Source organism: Juglans regia, chromosome 16 (genome assembly GCF_001411555.2).
Source record: "Juglans regia cultivar Chandler chromosome 16, Walnut 2.0, whole genome shotgun sequence".
In the NCBI taxonomy this organism is placed as follows: Eukaryota; Viridiplantae; Streptophyta; class Magnoliopsida; order Fagales; family Juglandaceae; genus Juglans; species Juglans regia.
In genome coordinates this window covers 5774125-5795060 of record NC_049916.1, presented here as the reverse complement: position 1 = coordinate 5795060, position 20936 = coordinate 5774125, and the positions used below count along the sequence as shown (strand labels likewise).

General features: G+C 38.1%; 2 protein-coding genes across 3 annotated transcripts; both read right to left on the bottom strand.

Moving 5' to 3' along the window:
- Positions 1-236: 236 nt before the first annotated feature.
- On the bottom strand, positions 237-2759 carry LOC109007500 (protein BOLA4, chloroplastic/mitochondrial-like). Its single transcript, XM_018987182.2, has 3 exons — positions 2362-2759; positions 1730-1797; positions 237-723 (listed from the first exon to the last, which is right to left on the bottom strand). Exons 1-3 carry the CDS (start codon positions 2668-2670, stop codon positions 570-572), a joined length of 531 nt encoding a protein of 176 aa, XP_018842727.1. The 5' UTR covers positions 2671-2759; the 3' UTR covers positions 237-569.
- A 12099-nt stretch (positions 2760-14858) lies between these two features.
- LOC109007498 (RNA polymerase sigma factor sigA-like) lies at positions 14859-20789 on the bottom strand. 2 transcript variants are annotated; one of them, XM_018987179.2, is made up of 10 exons: positions 20487-20789; positions 18809-19652; positions 17972-18170; positions 17765-17857; positions 17068-17196; positions 16835-16888; positions 16666-16743; positions 16479-16541; positions 15673-15785; positions 14859-15261 (listed from the first exon to the last, which is right to left on the bottom strand). In XM_018987179.2, exons 2-10 carry the CDS (start codon positions 19498-19500, stop codon positions 15153-15155), a joined length of 1530 nt encoding a protein of 509 aa, XP_018842724.1. In that variant the 5' UTR covers positions 19501-19652; positions 20487-20789; the 3' UTR covers positions 14859-15152. The 2 variants fall into 2 exon arrangements, with proteins under 2 accessions (XP_018842724.1, XP_018842725.1); XM_018987180.2 differs by having other exon boundaries at positions 18809-19655; positions 20487-20702.
- Between the last annotated feature and the right edge of the window lie 147 nt (positions 20790-20936).

Genomic DNA, 20936 nt, shown 5'->3' with positions numbered 1-20936 from the left:
CATCTTTTTCATTCCTTTCAGTGGGCTAAAGACTACTTTGTTCTAAAGCGTTTTATTGCACATCTTTGACGCTTAAGCTGACACAAGACAAATCCATGGTTCCTCTCTACACAAAACCGGAATTATATGGAAAAATATCTTTGAAACACTTTGGTAGTGCCCCTTTATTTAGATTGGAATCCAAGAACTAGTAAAACAAGACATGAAGGGGCACTTCTAAGGTTTCCAAGTCAAAGTCCCATAAAACTCTCCCCAGAAACAATCTTTAGTAATTGATTAACTTCAAAGATGCACAGGGTTTTAAAACAATAACAAAATAAAAAAGGTTAAAAAAAATACCAAAAACAAAACTGGGGGGGTTGAATCTCCAGTCACCACCCCCATTCTGGGAGACTCACAATTACCATAGCAACGAGTCCTGTCAAATGCAAGCTGTTCAGATAAATGGAGTTCAGATGAAGCCAGTGACTGCAACAGGGAGCTGAGGCAGAGAGTTTTATTATAAGTCCACAACCAGGAAATCCATTAAAGAGAATCTGGCCTCAGACTAAGCTTTTCTTAAGGCTTCATTACTTTTCAGCAGCTGCTTCAGTGGGGGTTCGGGTAGTCATTTGGTCAACTGCATGCACTGTGCTCTGAAGCTCCTCCCAAATGGCTTTGTACACCATCCTCTGTCTGTTAACAGCTGATTGTCCCTCAAAGGCTGAAGAGACAACATCAATGCTGCAAGCACATGGAAAATTAACTCAGTTTCGTAACTAAATTGAAAGTGTCACCTTTCAAGCCACCCCTATAATCATTAAAGTGGCCTACATTCACGACTTCAGACATAATAGGGGCATTGCTCAAAGAAAATGAAATATTAGCATCACAACATTATTTTGTGAATGCGTGATTAAAAAAAATAATAATGCTTCACCATAAAAAATAGAGAAGTAAAGAAACAAATAAACATTAACATTTGGGGGGGGAATAGTGCAGTCAATTACATATTGCAAGAATGGTCATTCAAATCTGTCATGTTGAAAACTTAAATATTTCCATCACAAACAACTTTCTAAGTAATACGTTATAATTTTCTGAAGTGCATTAATGGACATTACAAAGTAAACAGAGAAATGCCGAGTGTTGATCATTTTCAAGAGTTTACATTCACTGGAAACACAAGGTTTCTATCCGAAATAAGAACACGTTCAGGAGTGGAAAGCCTCCCTGAGGTCTGTCACGTGTAGTGCTCTCAAAGCATTATTTAAGTACATTAAGAAAGCTCTGAGACCATTTATAATATACATCCTCAAGATTTATTTTCAAAAGCACAAAGGAAATTCTATCATTTTTTTTTTTTGGGGGGGGGGGGGGGGCCCTTGTAGATGCTTGTGATGGCCCGTACAACAATTTATTCAAACTCTTTTATAGGAGAGAAGCATTATTATACTATACAGAGAACTCTGGGGCACTAATAAGAGCAAGGTATCACAAGAAAACCTTGAAAGTTCGATGTCATTATTAAAAACTGATTTACTGGGATAATACTGTGATATACACACAGACAACAATAAATATTGGGAACTGCCATCAATCATACTACCCAGAAATTCCCATCCATTTATTTAAGTGATATATCAATCGATTGGTACAAGAATTAGAAAAACAGAGAACGAAAGTATTTGATGATGCATTTGACTATTCCTATCATACAAAACATAAGCCAGCAAGCACATGAGCTTGCCTGACATGCCGACCATCGCCATAAGCATCTTTTACCGTGACTGACTCTGCGCTGAGATCTTCCTTGATCTGTTGAAGCATATTGCAACATATAATTTCAAAAAGGGCAGGTAATTAAATGTGGTAATTGAAAAAATGAAATAATGAAAATACACTTTGTTCACCAATTTTTTGTCCATCTCAACTGTTATTTCTTAATTGATGGTGCAAATTTGAAACTTGTTGGTAGTTCAGAATTCGTAACCAGGATATTGAGACCACAGATCCAAAAAATGCAAAATAAGGCGACAATTAGGAAACCCAAGATGTTAATTCCTTGAAATAACCATATAGGAATAACCCAATTTTTTGTCCGCCCAGCTGTTATGTTTCTTCTTGAATCCCATGGACAATTTCTTCTCTTCTAGCATAATTGCCTCGTTCAACTTCACCCCCTTTACCAACATATCCTTACTAATTTCTCACCACAAACGTGTCTTTACACATTTCAAGACTCGAAAGTTCTGTTTTGATTAAATATCGTAGTTCCATACTATCGAGGCTCAGCCGCTCAAGACCAAGTAATTAATCTATCAAAGCAAAAATTATTTTCGGAAACAAAAACAGTAGAAACACAGTGCTTATATTGCGTACCTTTTTCTCCATCGACTGCCTGAGTGGGGAGTCTATGGACCCAACATCGTTCACATGCGTGGCTCTTGTGCTGAACCTCCGACTATCCACCGGCACGAACCTGAACCCAGATGACCTTCCATGAGCATAACCTTCTCCAATACAATTTCTAGGAGCGTGGAGTTTAGTACACCCGGCGTGTATACTTCTATTCAATAAAACCGTGGACACAAAGGATTTCGGTGGCTGAGCTTGTCGGAGGAAGAGCCTGCTTGCCCCGCGTGACGAGGATGTAACAACGTACGGACGCACCATCAGTGTCTTGGCCATTGTTCTACGTTTGATTCCCCTCAACTTTGGAGTTTCGCCGTTTTCTTCTGTGGCTGCCGAAATGCTAATAGATGTTAAAGAGGCTGAAAAACAGTATTGATAGACAGAAGTTGTCAGAATATATATCTTTTTTTTTTTAGTAGTGCTGTTTGAGAATTATTCTTCATTTTATCATAAATTATCATGTTACCAAAACTATTTACATAGATATTGTATTTTAATTATATCTTATCCTTTATTTTAAAATGAGAGTATTACATCATTGAGGATATGGAGATAATTTCATATGTGAACATAATATAATTAGAATGTTAATTAAATTTTAAATTAAATAATTCATTGATTTAAATCTTTTAGACAATTATTGATATATTAAAAATAAGAAATATTCTGCACAACCTCCCCACTGTAGCACAACTTCCGCACACCTGACGTGGCGAACCGGTTTGATCGACCACGTCACGGTTCGCTTCCTCCCCTCCCTCACTTGACAAGACTTTCTCCCCCTCCTCAATCCCCTTTCTCCCTCCCGAAAGCCAATCTGTTTCTCTCCCCCTCCCGAAAGCCAGATATGTTTCTCTCATTCCCTCATATCCCTTTCTACCCCTCCCGAAAGCCCTTACTTGAGTCACCTTCTTCCAACATCCTCACCCCAGGGAAAACCCTCTCACGTTATTGCCCCTCGCAAACCGTCTCCCCCATTTTCTTTCCCTCCCAAAAGCCTAGTGAACACCACCTCAAGCCGAGATCCCCCAACGCCGGTATTGTCTCAACCCTGAAAGGCTAGAAGAAAAATTTATCATCCTCACCCAAACAGTTTCTCACCCATGAAACCCTAGAACAAATTCGACCCCTCACCCCAGCCCAAAGAGAACCCCCTTCAGAGCTTCGAGCCCCTCCTTCATCCCCTTCAGTGATCGATGCCTCCCTCTGCCGTCGTCTCCACCGTGGCATTGCTTCATTTCTGTTCAACTCACTTGCAGGGTAAGAACTCCATGCCACTTTTCTATCTTTGAAAGTGCTGTATGCTTTTACAGGTTGTATTTGTGATGGTTTGAATTGGTTTTTTGCTTTTAAAATGTGCCCTTTCCTTTAAAAACTATTATGCTACCGATCAAAAAACAAATTATACACTTTGCGATACACAACTTGAGATCCTTTTTACGTTACTTGAAAAAATGGAGGTCGTAACGCTGGGTCTAAAAAGGGCAGTGAATGAGATTTTATATTAATTGAAACATAGAATCTTATAGGATTTATAATTATTTCAAGGAGCTTCAATTGAAAATTTAATTAGTCATTTTGGAGTATGAGGCTAGATGTGTATCTTGGATTTTTCTTGGGTCATTACCAATAGTACAGAGCCAATCCCCCACCAAAAGTGGAGGACTTGAGCCTTGCTACTACACAAATGACTTGTGAGGATATCAGGGATTTGAGTAGGAGAGATTGTAACACTGAATTCAGTATAGGAAAGATTAGGTTTTCCTGGGTCCTTAGAAAAGCATTGTACAATTGGAATCAAACATTGTTGTTTATGGGTTATGCTAAGTGTACAAGTTGTTTATGTTGTCTGAGGAAACGCCCTATGGCTTCATGTTTCTGCGTTCATGTAGTAAATTTTAGTTTTACATGCTAACTTGGGTGATGCTGAAAATGGTAATTGACCTCCTAGCTCCTTTTTGAGGCATTCAGGACAACTCTAAGATTGCAATGGTATGGAGATGGTTCCAACTTGTCTATGTCATGTATACTTGGGACCTTTGTCTATTTTATGATCAATAAAATTTTGTTTACCGATAAAATAAATGCTAAAACTTATTATGAAATGACTATCATGGATACTAAAGAGAATTTGGCAAAGCATGCTTTCAAATGTTTATCATCTTTTTATTTAAATAAGAGGATAACTAGAAGTTTTATCTTGTTGATTAGCAAACCTTTCTTGTTTGTGCAGAGCTGCATATATGCCTTCTCTGATTAAGAGGGCAAAAAAGTGCTTAGATTTTTCAGCCAGTGTTTACATCACGCATCTCTTCATATACATTGTCTTTGGAGGTTGGTCTTCCTCAATAACCTGGTGGGTTCTACAGAAATAATGATGGATATCCAAAAATGGGATTGGACAGCACTTTGGACACTTGCAAGACTGAAGATTTATAGAAATAGTTGCAGCTAAATAATGGCTTTAGCTGCTAGTTTTGACTTTATTGTTGTATTTGTTTAAACTCAACTTAGAGAAATACAATACATTCTTGTTGTTTTATTTTGAAAACTGAACTGGTGTATTTCCTTCCATAGTTGTATGTTGAGTTGTAAGTGTTAGTTAATGCTTGTGATGTAGGGAGTATGTTATTTATATGCAATGGAATAAGGTGCTGCTTGGACAGCCCAAATTATATTTTATTACAGTTAAATGAGGGATTTGAATGGGATGGGATTCTAATTATATGCAATGGAATGAGGTTTTGTGGGCTTTATTATATGCAATGAAATGAGGTTCTGAATCTTCTGATTATTGGATTTGAATGAAATGAGGGATTGAACTAGGGGATAAACTCGTGACACATTTTTCTTCTTTTTTGATACCTGCAGCAAGTTGTCTCTATTTATTTGGTTAGATTCATTGATATTGATCAAGTTCTAGATAGCTGGTCTCATCTTATGGTTGCCAACTGCCCAATTGCTCACCAATTCGTGAGTTAGCATATATTTATCCAAAGACCATGACAAGAGGCATGGGATTGTTTGATCTCATCAGCTGGGGTTTTTCCATAAAGAATGCATTCTAAAATAGAATAAAGGAGGTTGAAAATCAGAAAGGTAAAACATCAAGGCATTCTAAAGTAGAAAGGCAAAAGGCATCTCATACCTAAGCATGATGCATTCCAAAAATCCTGAACAATAAGACGCACTCCTCATTGCATTTCACAATTGAACAAAAAATATTTACAAAGTTCAATAAAGTCCTATTTTTTGACACTTCAAAAAATAGTACACCTTTTACATATATATTACCCTTTTACATATCATGAGAAGGAAATGGAACACTTCCATTTTAACAAAAATGCTATACGCCCAATCTTCCCTCTCCCTCCTCTTGTTGCTCATTATGTGGTTTATACCTGTACCAACAGTGCAAAAATCAAATGCATGACCATCTAAAATAAAATGCTAACTAACTAACAGCAATATAAATACACGACCATAAAAAATACTTCAACCAATTTCTGAAGATAGTTTATACACTAAAAAGAAGGAAATTCTGGTTAGTGAAAGAAAAATGGCTTTTGAAGAAAAATTCTGAAAACAAGGGTTAATTGGCTATTGCCCATTTCTAATGATTGGAGGAAATAGAGTAAACTGACTAATTTTTCAAAGCCTAATTCGAAGTGACATTCCCAGTGGTTTGAAATTCAGTGCATGTGAAAATGACAATCAGTTGGACAGCATGCAACAAGATGTACGAGAGATAGTAAATGCCTATCGGCTTGGTGCTTTTATTACAAAAGTGGGTCGTCCTTTTGATATCTTAATTTGCAAGTTAATTCTTGTTTAAAACTATTTTCAAGCTTAGGGAAGAACTAGTAATATATATCTTCTGATTAGTGCCATAGCTACATCGGTGGTGACCTGCATAAAACACTTGCATTTAAAATACATGCAAGAGAAACAACATAAGCTCAAATTACCACCCATTTGATTCTTAAACTTTCTCAAGAGAAACAAGTTATCCATCCATTGTCAAAGTGAAATTTTCTTAAATCATTATCTTACCAATCAAAGATAGTTCCTATTATTCATCTTATATGTTCTGCTGTGGGACTAAGCATCTAGTTAAGACTCATAAATTTTCCTCTTGGGTTTATTCTTTTTTAGGTTAGCAAATCTGCTGCATCATCAAAAGAAGAGTGGGAAGAACAATGCAAGCTTTGGTCAACATCATATCATCCACCAACCTAGTATGCTCTTTGCCATCATTTTAATTTATTGGTGTTTTCTCATATTATCCATCATCTCTTCATGGTTTTTTTTTTTTTTTTTTTAAAAGGCTAAGTGATCAAAATACAGTGGTCTTTAACTTTTTTTTTTTTTTTTGTCAAAAAGGGGGATATTTGATGTCTAGGGCTCTTACAAATGAAAATGACTAGTTATCCACTCTTATTGAAAGAAAACAAATAATCACATCCTTGTTACATTATTTTGTGTAATAAATTTATTTGGTTAAAGAAAATAAACTTGTTTTGCCAATGTTTATTTCTTTTATGAGATTAAAGCAAATTCAATTGGAGTGTTAAAGAATAAGTGAAGTAAAGTTATGTATGTCACAGAATAAATGTAGATGCATTTTGTGGTTGATTTTAAAATAAGCATGGAATGGCACCATGGTGTGAAAACAGCAGGGTCAAGCCACTTCTAGATCTTTTTGCTATCTTGGATGTATGGTTCTGTTTAAAGGAGCTAGTAAAAGGTATAAATTTTAGTTCTTTAAGAATTTGAGACAATGTTTATGAACCTTATACCATGTTGTATATCAAGGCTGTGAAACTCTTTCTAGTATATTCCCTCTGTGTTTTCCCCTTCCCACCAGTTCCAGCCAATAATCTCACTCATTTTAGATGTTATCAACAACCAAAAAATCAGTGGCATACATACAACATCAACAACCCAAAAACCCCACAAAACACAGATTAAACAAACATCAAATCGTAGATCCATAAATGCATAAACACACAATGAGTAATGCTAGAAATTGAGAGATGAAACCAAAAGAGAAAAATAAAAACCATTTTCTTTAATTTCTTACCCTTGTAAGATGACATACAGTGGCTCTCGGCAGCTACAATACCAGCGGAGGACTAAAACCGTGTGGAAATCGTGAAGCTGGAGAAGTCGTACGGAAATGGTGAACTCGTAGCGGAAAATATCCAAATGTTCCCCGACGACACGAAACTCCCTACTCACGAAAATTTTTTTCTACAAAAAAATTCCAAAAGGCCAAAACACAGTTACATCTCCGTCTCTCACGATTTTGCTTTACCAAAAAAAAAGGAATAGCAAACCTCTATTTGAATCAACGTTTAAATCCGCACGTCCCAATCCAACTGGAGCTGGCTGATTTTTCTCCCACTGATTTGCTTTCGTTGGTAGTTGCCAAATCCTGGGTTTTTGGAGTTTTGCTTAGTATTTTCTCCCTAGGATTTCTGAAGAAGCGAAGAAGAACGCGGGCCTGGGGGGTGGAATTTGAAATGAACCTTCTCGACCCGCACATTTTCTTTTAGAAGCGAAGAAGAACGCGGCCTGGGGGGAATTTGAAATGAACATTCTCGACCCCACACATTTAAAAAAAAAAAAAAAGCTACGTAGGTTGGAGTGCGAAGGTTGCGTGAACAGTGGGTAGTTGTGTAGTAAGACTCTCAAAATAAAAAGTTTATAAAACTCAAACTCAAACTTTATACTTTTATCCTATTTTAATTAAATATTTAATTAAAAGAAAAGAGAAATGATATTTGTATTGTATAAGTATCGTGCACTCTTTTAAAAATAAATAAATAAAAATGAGATTCACATAAAAAAATTAATTTTTTTTAAAATAATACATAATATCATGATATTTATACCATTATGACTGTATAAAATATTATTTAAAAGAAAAAAAAAAAACAAGATGAGGATGACTGGTTGATCAGGTCGTGGTTCTCAATCCCATGAAGATGACACGTAATCACACTTCTAAAGAGTTGGAGATCTCTCTCTCTGAAACACGTGGATGCGTGGACACACTCATGAACGAATTATTGATGTAATTTCTAAAAAAGCAATCCTAATATACTACTATTTTTATTTTACTTTCATCCCAATTTATAAATTTTGATAATTTTTTTTTTTTTTTTTATCACCTTTCGATTGTGTCTTATGTTCTTCAGAAGAAAAGCTAGGTCCATTAGCAACGACGTCTCATCGACTTTAGATAGAGAATGCGATACATAACATTTTTATTTTTGAGTAATACTATATAGCACATTATTATTCTAAGAATTTCATTAAATTTTATAAATGTAACATTTTCTATCACCTTTAGATCATCTATTTTAAAAAAAATATTAAATTTAAAGGTTGATAGACAATGTCATTTCATAATAGTGGAATAAGTGTGAGATGATGATGTTATGTTGATGAAATTTCCAAATATGCCTGTGGTGTGTCCTAACGACTTGCATCAGAGAACTCATTGGATGATGCCTCTCGTGCTTTTAGGCTTCGTTTGGAACTTAAACTTATCTCAATTCATCTTAATTCATCGTTATAACTTTTTCAAATCTAAACATAAAATATAATAAACAATTCAATGATAGGTCCCAAACACAGAGGATAAATTAAATATGCTAAAATAGTTGTTCTCTTCGGGTGAGAAGGTACCACAATTTGACTCAACAATATTCGATGATTCATTAATAATTCTCTTCTGCTTAAATAGCAGAATTACACCGAAATAAAAGGAAACAATAATGAAAACTTGCGGACTGAGAATGGAAAATGCGGACTGACTTGCGGACTAAGAACCGAAACTACTGCTCATGAAACAGAGCCTAAAACAGAATAAAACAGAGCTTAAAAATAGAATGAAACTGACGGAAATCATCCGCTTCGTGCGCTCGTGCGTACTAGAATGAAACTGACGAAAATCATCCGCTTCGTGTGCTCGTGCGTACTTCATGCGTGCTTCATGCGTGGAAGCTCACTGACCCAGTCACGCTGCATGCCTTCTTTATCAGATCATCCCAAATATTTGGGATTTGGTTTACGGAGTCTTGTGGAACGACGTGGTCTATCATTACTTCCCCCAACAAGCGGATCCTTGTCCTCAAGGTCCAGACGCGGAAACATTTCCTTCAGCTTGGCTATTGACTCCCACGTTGCCTCCTCGGCTGGAAGGTGTTTCTATTGCACCAAGCCTTCTTCAACCAACTGAGTTCCTTGCTTGAGCCAGCGGTAATCTAAAATAGTTTGAGGTTCTAAGATGACTACCCCATCGTCGGAGAAAGGTGGTAGCTCAACTCGTTTAGTTTCAGCCATCTCCTTGTTGACGTCCTCATTAAACTGGTAGCATTTAAGTAGTGATACATGAAACACCGGGTGAATGCGTGCTTCCTTCGGCAACTGTAATTTGTATGCGACTGGCCCAATTTTCTCGAGAATCTGATAGGGTCCGAAAAAACGGCTAGCAAGTTTTTGGTGGACCCGTTTAAAGACCGTTTGCTGGCGATATGGATGTAGCTTCAAAAGCACCCAGTCACCGATATTGAACGTAATGTCCCTCCTTTTTTGATCTGCCAACTGCTTCATTCGATTCTGCGATCTCTCTAAATTAACCTTCAATTGCCGTAGCAGTTCATCTCGGCGCATGAGTTGTTGGTCAACTTCGTGTACTGGAGAGAGGCCATCGTTGTACGTCGGAATAGAGGGTGGTAACCGCCCATACAGCGCCTGGAAAGGAGTCATTCCAGTCGAAATGTGGTATGTTGTATTGTACCAATATTCAGCCCAAGGTAAGAAGGAACACCATTTCCGTGGCCATTGATGAACAAAACACCGTAGATACTGTTCAACGCAACCGTTGACGACTTCCGTTTGGCCATCCGTTTGTGGATGGTATGAGGAACTGAGCTTCAGTTTGGTGCCCGACATCTTGAAGAATTCTTGCCAAAAATTGCTGATGAAAATCGGATCCCGATCGCAAACAATTGACTTGGGCATCCCGTGAAGCTTGATAATGCCTTCGACAAATTTTTCTGCCACATTTTTTGCAGTGAAAGGATGACTTAAGGTGAGGAAATGTGCAGACTTACTGAATCTGTCGACAACTACCATTATGGTGTCTCTTCCTTGTGAGGTCGGTAACCCTTCAATAAAATCTAGGGAGATGTCGTCCCATACTTGGCACGGAATGGGTAGTGGCTGAAGGAGTCTGGCTGGAGCCAAGGTTTCTGTTTTAATTTTCTGGCAAACTTCACATCCTTTTACGTAATTATGCACTGCTCCATGCATCCCCGGCCAGTAAAATTGTTGTCCCAGCTTCTTAAATGTACGCAAGACACCCGAATGACCCCCCACCTTGGTGTCATGCATCTCGTGCAGTAATTTAGCCCGTAAGGCTGTGTCGTTCGGAACAATAATCCTGCCTTTGTAACGTAAGAGTCCTTTGCACCATGTATACGAACTTCCAGGTTGTTCCGTGGCCATACGGCTTTTTGCCTGGATGTAGGGGTCCTTTTCTGCAGCTTTTTTAATTTCTTCCCACAAGCTAACTTGCGGAAAAAAAATATTTTGAAGACGGGACTGCCCTGTTTTCGAGAGAGAGCATCAGCTGCAGAGTTTTCTCGGCCCGGTTTGTATGTAATTTCATAATCGTAACCCAACAGCTTAGCGACCCATTTTTGCTGCTCCGGAGTTGCTATTCGCTGTTCTAAAAAATATTTGAGGCTACATTGATCGGTCTGAATATAGAATTTCTGGCCTAGAAGGTAAGGCCGCCATGTACGTATGGTTTCGATGATAGCCAACATTTCCTTAGCGTACGTCGACCATGATTTCTTGGCCACTCCGAGAGCTCAGCTCATGTATGCCACTGGCTTGCCACGTTGAGATAGAACTGCTCCGATGCCTTCTCCCGACGCATCCGTTTCAATAGTAAAAGATTCATTGAAGTTTGGCATGGCCAATATAGGAGTGGTCGTCATGGCCCGTTTGAGAGCAAGAAAGGCACGTTCAGCTTCCTCGTGCCATCCGAATTGCCCCTTTTTGAGAAGATTGGTGAGAGGTCTAGCTATTATGCCGTAGTTTTTGACGAACTTCCGGTAATAACCTGTCAAGCCTAAAAAACCACGTAGTTCCGAAATGTTAGTGGGTTGTGGCCAGACTATCATAGCAGCAATTTTATTGTCATCCACTTTCACGCCTTGGCTAGTGATGATGTGCCCCAAGTACTCCAGTTCTTGCTGCCCAAATGCACATTTGCTAGATTTTACAAAGAATCGATGCTGCCTCAATATTTCAAAGGTTTGCCTTACATGTGATAAATGGTGATCCCAATCCGGACTATAGATTAGAATATCATCAAAGAAAACTAATATAAATTTTCTAAGATACGGACGAAAGATGGAGTTCATGATAGCTTGAAATGTCGAAGGTGCGTTACATAAACCGAACGGCATTACTAAGTATTCGTAATGACCATTATGTGTCCGAAAAGCAGTTTTATGGACGTCACTTGGTTTAACTCGTACCTGATGGTAGCCCGCTCGCAGATCGAGTTTGGTGAAATATGAAGCACTGTAGAGCTCATCCAACATATCATCTACTGTCGGTATCGGAAATCGGTCTTTAATGGTTGCGGCGTTGAGTGCCCGATAATCTGTGCAAAAGCGCCAATTCCCGTCTTTCTTTTTTACTAGCAATACGGGTGATGAAAATGGGCTAGTGCTGGTTTGAACAAGCCCCGATTGCAGCATATCCTGGACCTGCTTTTCGATCTCATTCTTCTGATAATGTGCGTACCGATAAGGCCGAACGTTTATTGGTTTGGTTCCTTCCTTAAGATTAATGCAGTGGTCGACTTCCCTTGGTGGTGGTAAGCATGAGGGCTCTATGAATAGATCAGAAAATTCCTGCAATAATTTTTGCATGCTTGGATGAATATTCATCGGTGGTTCCGCTTGAGCGATCTGGAAGCATAACGCAAACAGCGTTTGACTGGGGCGACATTCCTTGGTTAGCTCCTTGAGTGACGCGGCTTGGATGTCTTGCTCGTCGACGCCGATTAATCTCCTGGGTTGGTTTTCCCATAAAAATTCCATGGTCAACTGTTTCCAGTCGCATACCACGGCAAGCCAAGTAATTCAAGCCATTGAATCCCCAGTACTACGTCCAAGCCTGCGAGAGGTAGGGAATAAAGAGTTAAGGAAAACACAGTGCCCTGCAAATTGATTTGTACCCCCTCGAACCTTCCTTGACATTTAAGAGATTCTCCATTGGCAACCCGAACGGGAAAGGTCTCTGTTGGTATCACCGGTAATCGCAGCAAGTTAGCTAAGCGCTCACTCAGGAAATTGTGAGTCGATCCGCTGTCAATTAATATAATGACGTCGTGGGCACCGATTCTAGCCGCTACTCGCATGGTCTTGGGCGCTGACCAGCCCGTTAATGCATGCAACGTAATCTCTGGTTCTAGATTCTCCTCCTGGTGTCTTCCCGTATTTCTTTCTTCATTGACTTCATCACAGATAACATTGTTATCGTCCTCGTAGCCCTCCAACATTAGTATCCGGGGCCCTTGACATCTATGACCTGCAGTAAAACGTTCATTACAATTGAAACATAAACCTTGGAGACGTCGTCGCTGCATTTCCTCCCAACTCAGTCGTCGAACTGGAGCGACATGTGCTGCCCGATTTGCTGGTGGAAGAACTGGGGGAGCTCGTAATGGAGGGGCAGGTCGTAAGAATCTCCTTTGTCTCATTAGTTGATCATCTCTCATCCTTGCGAAACGTATAGCATCTTTCAAAGTTTGTGGTTTAAACATACGGATTCCATCCGAAATTTCTGTCTTCAAACCACCCATGAAGGTGCCCACCAAAGCCTTCTGTGTCCAACCTTTGACCCGGTTGCCTAATTGTTCGAATTCCCGTTGGTAATCACGCAGGGAACCCGTCTGCCGAACACGGGACAGAGCCTCGTCAAAATCTTCGCAGTCTGATGGCCCAAAACGCGCCCAGAGTTCCTCTTCAAAATCGATCCACGAAATAACTCGACCTTCATCTTGAAAAGTCTTGCGAATCCATTGCCACCACTGGTTGGCTTCTCCTTCCAAATGGTAAGATGCTAAAGAAACCTTTTGGTTGTCGGGAGTATTTTGGAACTCGAAAAACTGGTTTACACGGTTGAACCACTCCGTCGGATCATCTCCTGAAAATCGCGGAAATTCTAATTTTGCTGTTTTGGAGGATACCACAAGTCGTCCCCCATTGTGACCTTCACGGTTTTGATTACCTTGGTTTGGAGGTTCTTGGTTGGCAAGGAGCACATCAGAGAGACGGTTAAAAGTCTCTTCAACGTGTCGCAGTCGATCCGCCATGCCCAGCTCCATCCGGTGTAGCCCCTCTTGAACTTCACCGAGTCCAGCCTCCAGTTGTTCAATTCTCTCTTTATTGGTTCCCATAGTAAAATGAACCTGGCTCTGAGGCCAATGATAGGTCCCAAACACAGAGGATAAATTAAATATGCTAAAATAGTTGTTCTCTTCGGGTGAGAAGGTACCACAATTTGACTCAACAATATTCGATGATTCATTAATAATTCTCTTCTGCTTAAATAGCAGAATTACACCGAAATAAAAGGAAACAATAATGAAAACTTGCGGACTGACTTGCGGACTAAGAATGGAAAATGCGGACTGACTTGCGGACTAAGAACCTAAACTACTGCTCATGAAACAGAGCCTAAAACAGAGCTTAAAAATAGAATGAAACTGACGGAAATCATCCGCTTCGTGCGCTCGTGCGTACTAGAATGAAACTGACGGAAATCATCCGCTTCGTGCGCTCGTGCGTACTAGAATGAAACTGACGGAAATCATCCGCTTCGTGCGCTCGTGCGTACTTCATGCGCGCTTCGTGCGTGGAAGCTCACTGACCCAGTCACGCTGCATGCCTTCTTCACGTATCAGATCATCCCAAATATTTGGGATTTGGTTTACGGAGTCTTGTGGAACGACGTGGTCTATCATTCAACTTTTTCAAATCTTAAAATAATAATAATATTAAAAAATAATATTTTAATAATATTTTATCATCTCAACTCAATTTTGATAGATCCATATCTCATTAGCTGGATTTCCATACAGGTGGACGCCTTTCTAGGATTTATTTCTATGAACTAATCTTGATATTAGAGGGATATAGATGCTTGACTTTATCCCTGAACCCATATGGTGCATTTGATGTAGTTTAATCCTTTAATCGCCCCTATCTCACATGAATGCTGCATGGCCGAAGCCTTTCCTCGCTCTCCTCACCCAAATGGCTCTTTCTTCACCCATAAAGCACATTCATACCCAACATAGTAAGTAGAAAATTTCCTAAATTAAAAGATTAATTATACAAAACAAGTACAGAATAAGATCAGACGTGTAGCTCAAGGTCGTCAAGGAAACATCCAGTATATGAGATGTGCTTCACATATGAAATTCTCTTTAAATACATGAAATTTTCCGCTACCAACTTATGGGTTATAATCGGTGTTTTCTATCTCTTGTTACAGAAAGTTAGGGTGAAAAACCCTGGCATAATAATCTTCTATAACCTTTTTTTTTTTTTCTGATTGGAAGAACAAATTGAAGAAGATACAGTACTTTTTCTTTTCTATATCTATACATGAGTATCTTAACTTGTGGCATTCATCTTTGCTGAAACACGTACAGAAAACTAATGTTTCACCAGCATAGCCTCCATCTTACTCTTCCTGGCTGCATGCTTTAGTTTTTCAAGTGCAACAAGTCCGACTTGCCTAACTCTTTCTCTGGACAAACCTATGCTGAAAGAGTAGTAAGCACAATACAATCGTCAAAACAGCTGGCTATTAAACAAATGTTAATGCAGTTATTTTGCATATGCAAGGACCCCAAAAGCATGAAATCAACCAACACAAGCAATTCATGAACACGATCTAACCTCTAATGTTTAGAGTCAGGCAAAACGCTTGCACACTCTTGGAGATGTAACCCAATATAGCATACATTTAACCCAATATAGCATACATTCAGTTCAAGTGCAATCATGGGCAGAACTTACTGGCTAAACATGTTCACTTTATTTTGAAAAAGCAACCAGATTTAACTGAAGAGTTTGAAAGACGTGGTGGCCGAAGAATAACATACAGGTTTTAGTTATGCTTTATTACTTGGAAATAAGTAGTACTGTATTGTCTATCTACTTTTGCACTTACCGTTTACTAATATCCTCCCATGTAAGACATTCATTATCCAGACCATGGTAAAGTCGTATAATGTCTCTCTCCCGTTCCCCAAGTGTCATATTAATGAGCTTGTTTACTTCATCCTGAAAATGTATTATTGCAAGTAATATCATTAGCTTTTTTTCTTCACTAGCATAGAAAACAAATACAGTGTTGAGAGTTGTCAGAAAATCCACCTGGTCTTCAGTAAACAAGTATACAGCACGCGCGCGCGCACACAAAAAGAGGTCATGCAATACTCACAAATAAGTTCCTCTATTTGCTAAAGGTCGATATTAGAATAAATACCGGATATTGGGAAATAATTATCATGAGTTTTGTTGGATACATCTAAAATCGGATAGTACTCCAAAAGAAAATTTAAACAATTCAGATGACTTAAGAGAATTTTGAACATTAGACAGAAACTTGAGGCAGCATTTAATTTTTTGGAATTTAAGGAATGATTTGATCTCTTAAGTGCTTTTAGTGGCCTAGCCTTCACTCACAATTCAAGAAGTAATAATCAAAGACCGAAAACTCTGTGAGCTATCAAGGAGATTAAAAGCAATGTGGAGTAATCTTGAGAACTACAATAATTAGGAATGGAATGTTCCAAATGCCACAGGAAGGTATATATGGAGCATACTTTTAGAGAGAGAGAGAGCTTACAATAATTATTATGAACTAATTCATTTTGACTTGGAACACTTTCAAGTGAATCATTATAATGTGTTTGAATTACCACCTGCTTACAGACATTTCACTAATGCATTTTCAACTTTAAATTCAATTACCTTCAGCGCCAACTCATCCACTCCATGCCATGGGTTGTTCTCAAGGCGATTATCTGCAATGTACTGAAATAGAAAAAAGAAAATAAAAAGTCAACCAATGGCATAAGGAAGAAGTTTACAATATTTAGGAAAAACTTCTTCCACAAATATTGGGATTTCAGAAATTAGTTTCATCAAGAATACTTACACTATGATGTGTTTCTCCCGGAAGACCATTCAGAGAGGGAAATGCTTCCCTATCAAGAGAGAAGACCTTACTGATTGCCTACATGAAATGATACCATACAATAAGCACTGTTGTGCAATTTAACCAAGTACAATGGCCTAGACACAGTCAATTTCAAACATATTGGTACCTCCGTAGCATTCTTGACTTTCTTTTTTGACATCTTCAGGCATTCTGCAATTCTCTGAAAAAAGGGGAAACAATCAGATAATTTACAGGCAAGAAGAAATTAATGGCAGTGTAAAGCATCTTAGTACGTGCCTCCTTTATGGCAGATGGGTTCAGGCTGTTATGCATTCTCACTGATATTTTTGTATGTAAAGGATAAACATAGTAAATGTAAATATTGCGTAATCAACTTACATCAATTGATGGGGTTATTCCTTTCTCTTCCAGTCTAACTTTTGCATTCCGGATTAAACCTAATCTTTCATGCATATGAGCAGGTAATCTCAAAGTCCTGGAATTTTCAACCAATGTTCTTGAAACACCCTGGTAAAAAAGCCAGTGTTACCCTAGAAATCAAATTTACTGCTTTGAAAATCCCATGTAATAGATATCCTACCGACTTGCAAGAAAAAGATGTATAAAAATCCCAAGAAAAAATAGAAAAGGAGAAATTTAATTCTCTACTTCTTACAAAAATTTATGTGAGCATATTTTGCTCTGTACTGGCTCTTACAATAGTATCAAACATGATGATCATAAATAAATAACTGGGACACATAATTGAGAGAATATCTCAGTGTGGACTTAGAAAATGGATGCAAGGATAATATCAAAACTTTGCTTGTGTTTACAGCTATGAAATGATGCTATTAGTTTAGGATAATCATATGCTATTAGTTTAGGAATATGAATGCACCTTGTTTTTTAATGCAGATAATTAAAAATACCATCTTGACCATCTTATTGTTTCATGCATGATGAAGTGGAACCAAACATGAAAACTTGGTAGAGATGTAGTGGTAAGCATGTTAAATATGCTTTCCACACATATGATTGCTATGAGCATCTCATTGCATTATTTACAATGTGAACCAGGAAATATTAGCCTTACTTGGCGTATCCACCAATAAACATATGTTGAAATTCTGCACCCTTTCGAAGAGTCAAATTTCTCAATTCCGCGAAGTAGTCCAATTAACCCACCCTACATGAGAGAAATAACATTCTTTTCTTATAGCAGAAACTCACATTGCATACTATATTTAAGTTTATGACACATTGACATATATTTTAAGTTATGCAAGGAGCAGAAAATTACCTGAACAAGGTCGGCCATTTCAGCACCCATGTTTTCATATCTTTGAGCAATAGACATGACCAGACGAACATTACTCATTGCCAGCTTCTCTCTTGCTAAAGAACACTCAATCAGTTTTGATTGTAATTCAGCTCGAGGAATCCTCAATGAAGTTGCAAGTTGGTCGTCAGATGGCTCACATCCTAGCCTCTCCTTCAATCTGTATGTCCCAATGCAAAAATAAAAAGACATACAATAAGAGATTTTCTCCTGAAGGAACTGTCATACAAGTGTAAACTAATTTTAAATGACATCCAGCAATTAAACCAGATAAATCCAGGAAGGGATACTCTCTCTCTCTCTCTCTCCCTCCCTCCCTCTCATTCTCTCTCTTCCACAGACCCGTACTCTTACAGCCTTATATTTGTAAGTAGGAATTCCAGACCACAACTGTTGTGAGGGCCTTCCGTGAAACAAGTTCACAAGTGCCTTGAATTTTATCATATAATATTAAATGAATAGAATAGGAACAATGTATTGCTATGCATAAAATTAGAAATGGAAAGGGAATCAATCAATGACACGATATTGCTATCCAAATGATACGAAATAAATTGGAATTATGCAAGTACGTTGCAGTCATCAGCATCTATATATATCTAACTATAGGGAAAGCTAAAACAACAGGATTAGCTTTCTTCAATTTATGCATCAGTAAGTAAAGAATAAAATTGATCCTTTTGTCATTCATTTTACTTATTTATTATGTCTGCATTTGTAAATTAGTACACTTTTAAATATGTATAAACAGTTCACCAAATCAGAATCAATCATCATATTGTGAGAGCATGCAACTACCTCAATTTGTGCTCCTCTAAGGAAAGACCAGCACCAATTTTCTTTGACAGGCATACCACGTCTGCATGAGTAAGCAACTCTTCACTTACTACACCGTTGACATAACCCCTCGAATGATTCTGAAGCAGCTCTGGACTGATCAATGATCTCAACTGCTTACCAGTATAAGGTGGAACCACATAACCAGTTTTGTTCAGAACTTTCTTCCTAGCTTTCATTCTCCTTTGCCGAGCAGATACTCCAGAACAAGTGACAGATATCTTCCTGTGACTTTTTCCTCTTGCTGAATCAGTTAGTACCTTCTGCTCAAAAGAAAGATTCCATTGCTTTTCCAGCATAGACCTTTGCAGCAAAAGAAGTGCCTCCACCAAATAATCAGGATCAGAACTTTCCTCTTCAAGGTTGTTGGGTCTCTGAAACCATGGCTCTGCAGTTGAAGGAGAAGAGATAATATCTACATCTTCTTTGACAGCCTTGATAGACTCTGCTTGTCGAATAGCTGATGGAAAACTGGGGCCAAAATTAGATGACTTTTTGGAACTAATCACTTTCTTGGTTGAAGTGATTTGATACTGTGCTAGTGCATTATCATTGACAAATGGGAGCTTTTCTGTGAGATCTGAGTAATGGTAGGAGGAACTCAAGAGCCTCTTCCCTGCACTAAGCCCGATCACTGCAGTCGTGGCCATCATATGGCTTCTTCTGATGCATGTACAATTAACTTCACACGCCCGTTAACAATTTTGTCAAATCATATACATGTAATATCTTTCTTCTCATGTGCTTCCTTCAACAGCTCCAATGAATTGCTTAAGCTGGTTCCCCTTATAACTTTGTCAGTCTTCTGCTAAAGCCAATAAAATACGAATTATACACCAAGTCTTTTTTCCAAAGAACTTGTTCACAAGATTGGTTTGAAACCTTAAATAAGGAGTGTCTCCAAATCAAGCAGACACCTATGACTTTGAACTACGCGTTGTATAACCAGGATTAGATTTTTTTTGCTTTTTATTTTACTTGGTAAGTTAAGGCAAAATCTTACGCATTAAACAAGTTGAACAAGATTATATTTCCTATTTCCTTGTTAAAAAAAAAAAAAATACATGTATATCTATCTCTCTTTGTCAAGGAACTTTCTTTCTTCATTTTCCCAATAAGAACTACACCAATTGATGATATGAGCATTTCTGTCAAATTGACAAGCTTAAATTTCTTAAGAAGTTGAACTGAAAACTATAATACAGCTCAAATATGCAACACGTCTCATGAATTGCAGAATTACAGGTCTCCAAACCTATGCAAATGATGAACTAAATTCTTCACAGAAACCAAGATTTACTACTTAGATTCAGTGAATGAAACAGTTTTGGTATTATAATTATATAGTTATAATTATAAACTGATGGGAATTCCATACTATAATTATCAAGTTTCTGTATGGGATTCATCTTTTTAACTCCCCACTCGGTCATGAATACAAGGAAGAAGATCCAACGAGTCATTAAGTCAAGGATGAAGATGAATTAAGATTGCCACGGCCTCAACATTTAGGATTATAAATTTTAAAGGCAGAGCAGCAAAGTAGTTCCAACTGAAATTAAGTTTAAGTTCATAAGTAAAATGAGTTAGAAAACTAGATATTAAAGAAGAAAAGAAAAAGCTTTGTGCGTTCAAGTACCTGGATCCACTTCAGAGAAAGACACAAACCAAGATGAAAACTTTTCAGTTGGTTGAGAAGGAAGAGGAGGAAGAGACAGTGAACCCGAAGTGAGTAGTTAGTGGGTGTGGTAGGCGAAGAGCTAGTTGAGCTCCCTCCAACCGCCTCTGTTTTTTGTTTTATTTTGTACTAATGAAACTTTTTGAAAATTTTGGTTTCTGTTTAACAACTCGTCTCATGTTAACTGATTATTTAAATGGAAAATTACTTAAAAATAAAATCAAAGAAAAGAAAATAATAGGATGGGCAGTAGAAGAAAGTTAAGAGATATGGGTGGTAGAGATGCTATTGGATAGAAGAGATATTAGGTCCAGGTTCATGTGGTGCAGAGTGTGCCATTTTGTGCTCTTTCTGCCCTTTCTCGCTTTCTCTTCCAATCCCTTTCCATTTTGGTAGATCTTTCGGATGGGT

Excerpts from the sequence above, each read along its gene's own strand:
- LOC109007500 (XM_018987182.2), bottom strand. The coding sequence starts at position 2,670 with ATGGCCAAGACACTGATGGTGCGTCCGTACGTTGTTACATCCTCGTCA. Across the intron at positions 1,798-2,361 it reads GGCAGTCGATGGAGAAAAAG|ATCAAGGAAGATCTCAGCGC; the intron begins GTACGCAATATA and ends ATGCTTCAACAG. Across the intron at positions 724-1,729 it reads GGCGATGGTCGGCATGTCAG|CATTGATGTTGTCTCTTCAG; the intron begins GCAAGCTCATGT and ends ATGTGCTTGCAG.
- LOC109007498 (XM_018987179.2), bottom strand. The coding sequence starts at position 19,500 with ATGATGGCCACGACTGCAGTGATCGGGCTTAGTGCAGGGAAGAGGCTC. Across the intron at positions 18,171-18,808 it reads TTAGAGGAGCACAAATTGAG|ATTGAAGGAGAGGCTAGGAT; the intron begins GTAGTTGCATGC and ends TGGGACATACAG. Across the intron at positions 15,262-15,672 it reads TGGGAGGATATTAGTAAACG|CATAGGTTTGTCCAGAGAAA; the intron begins GTAAGTGCAAAA and ends CTACTCTTTCAG.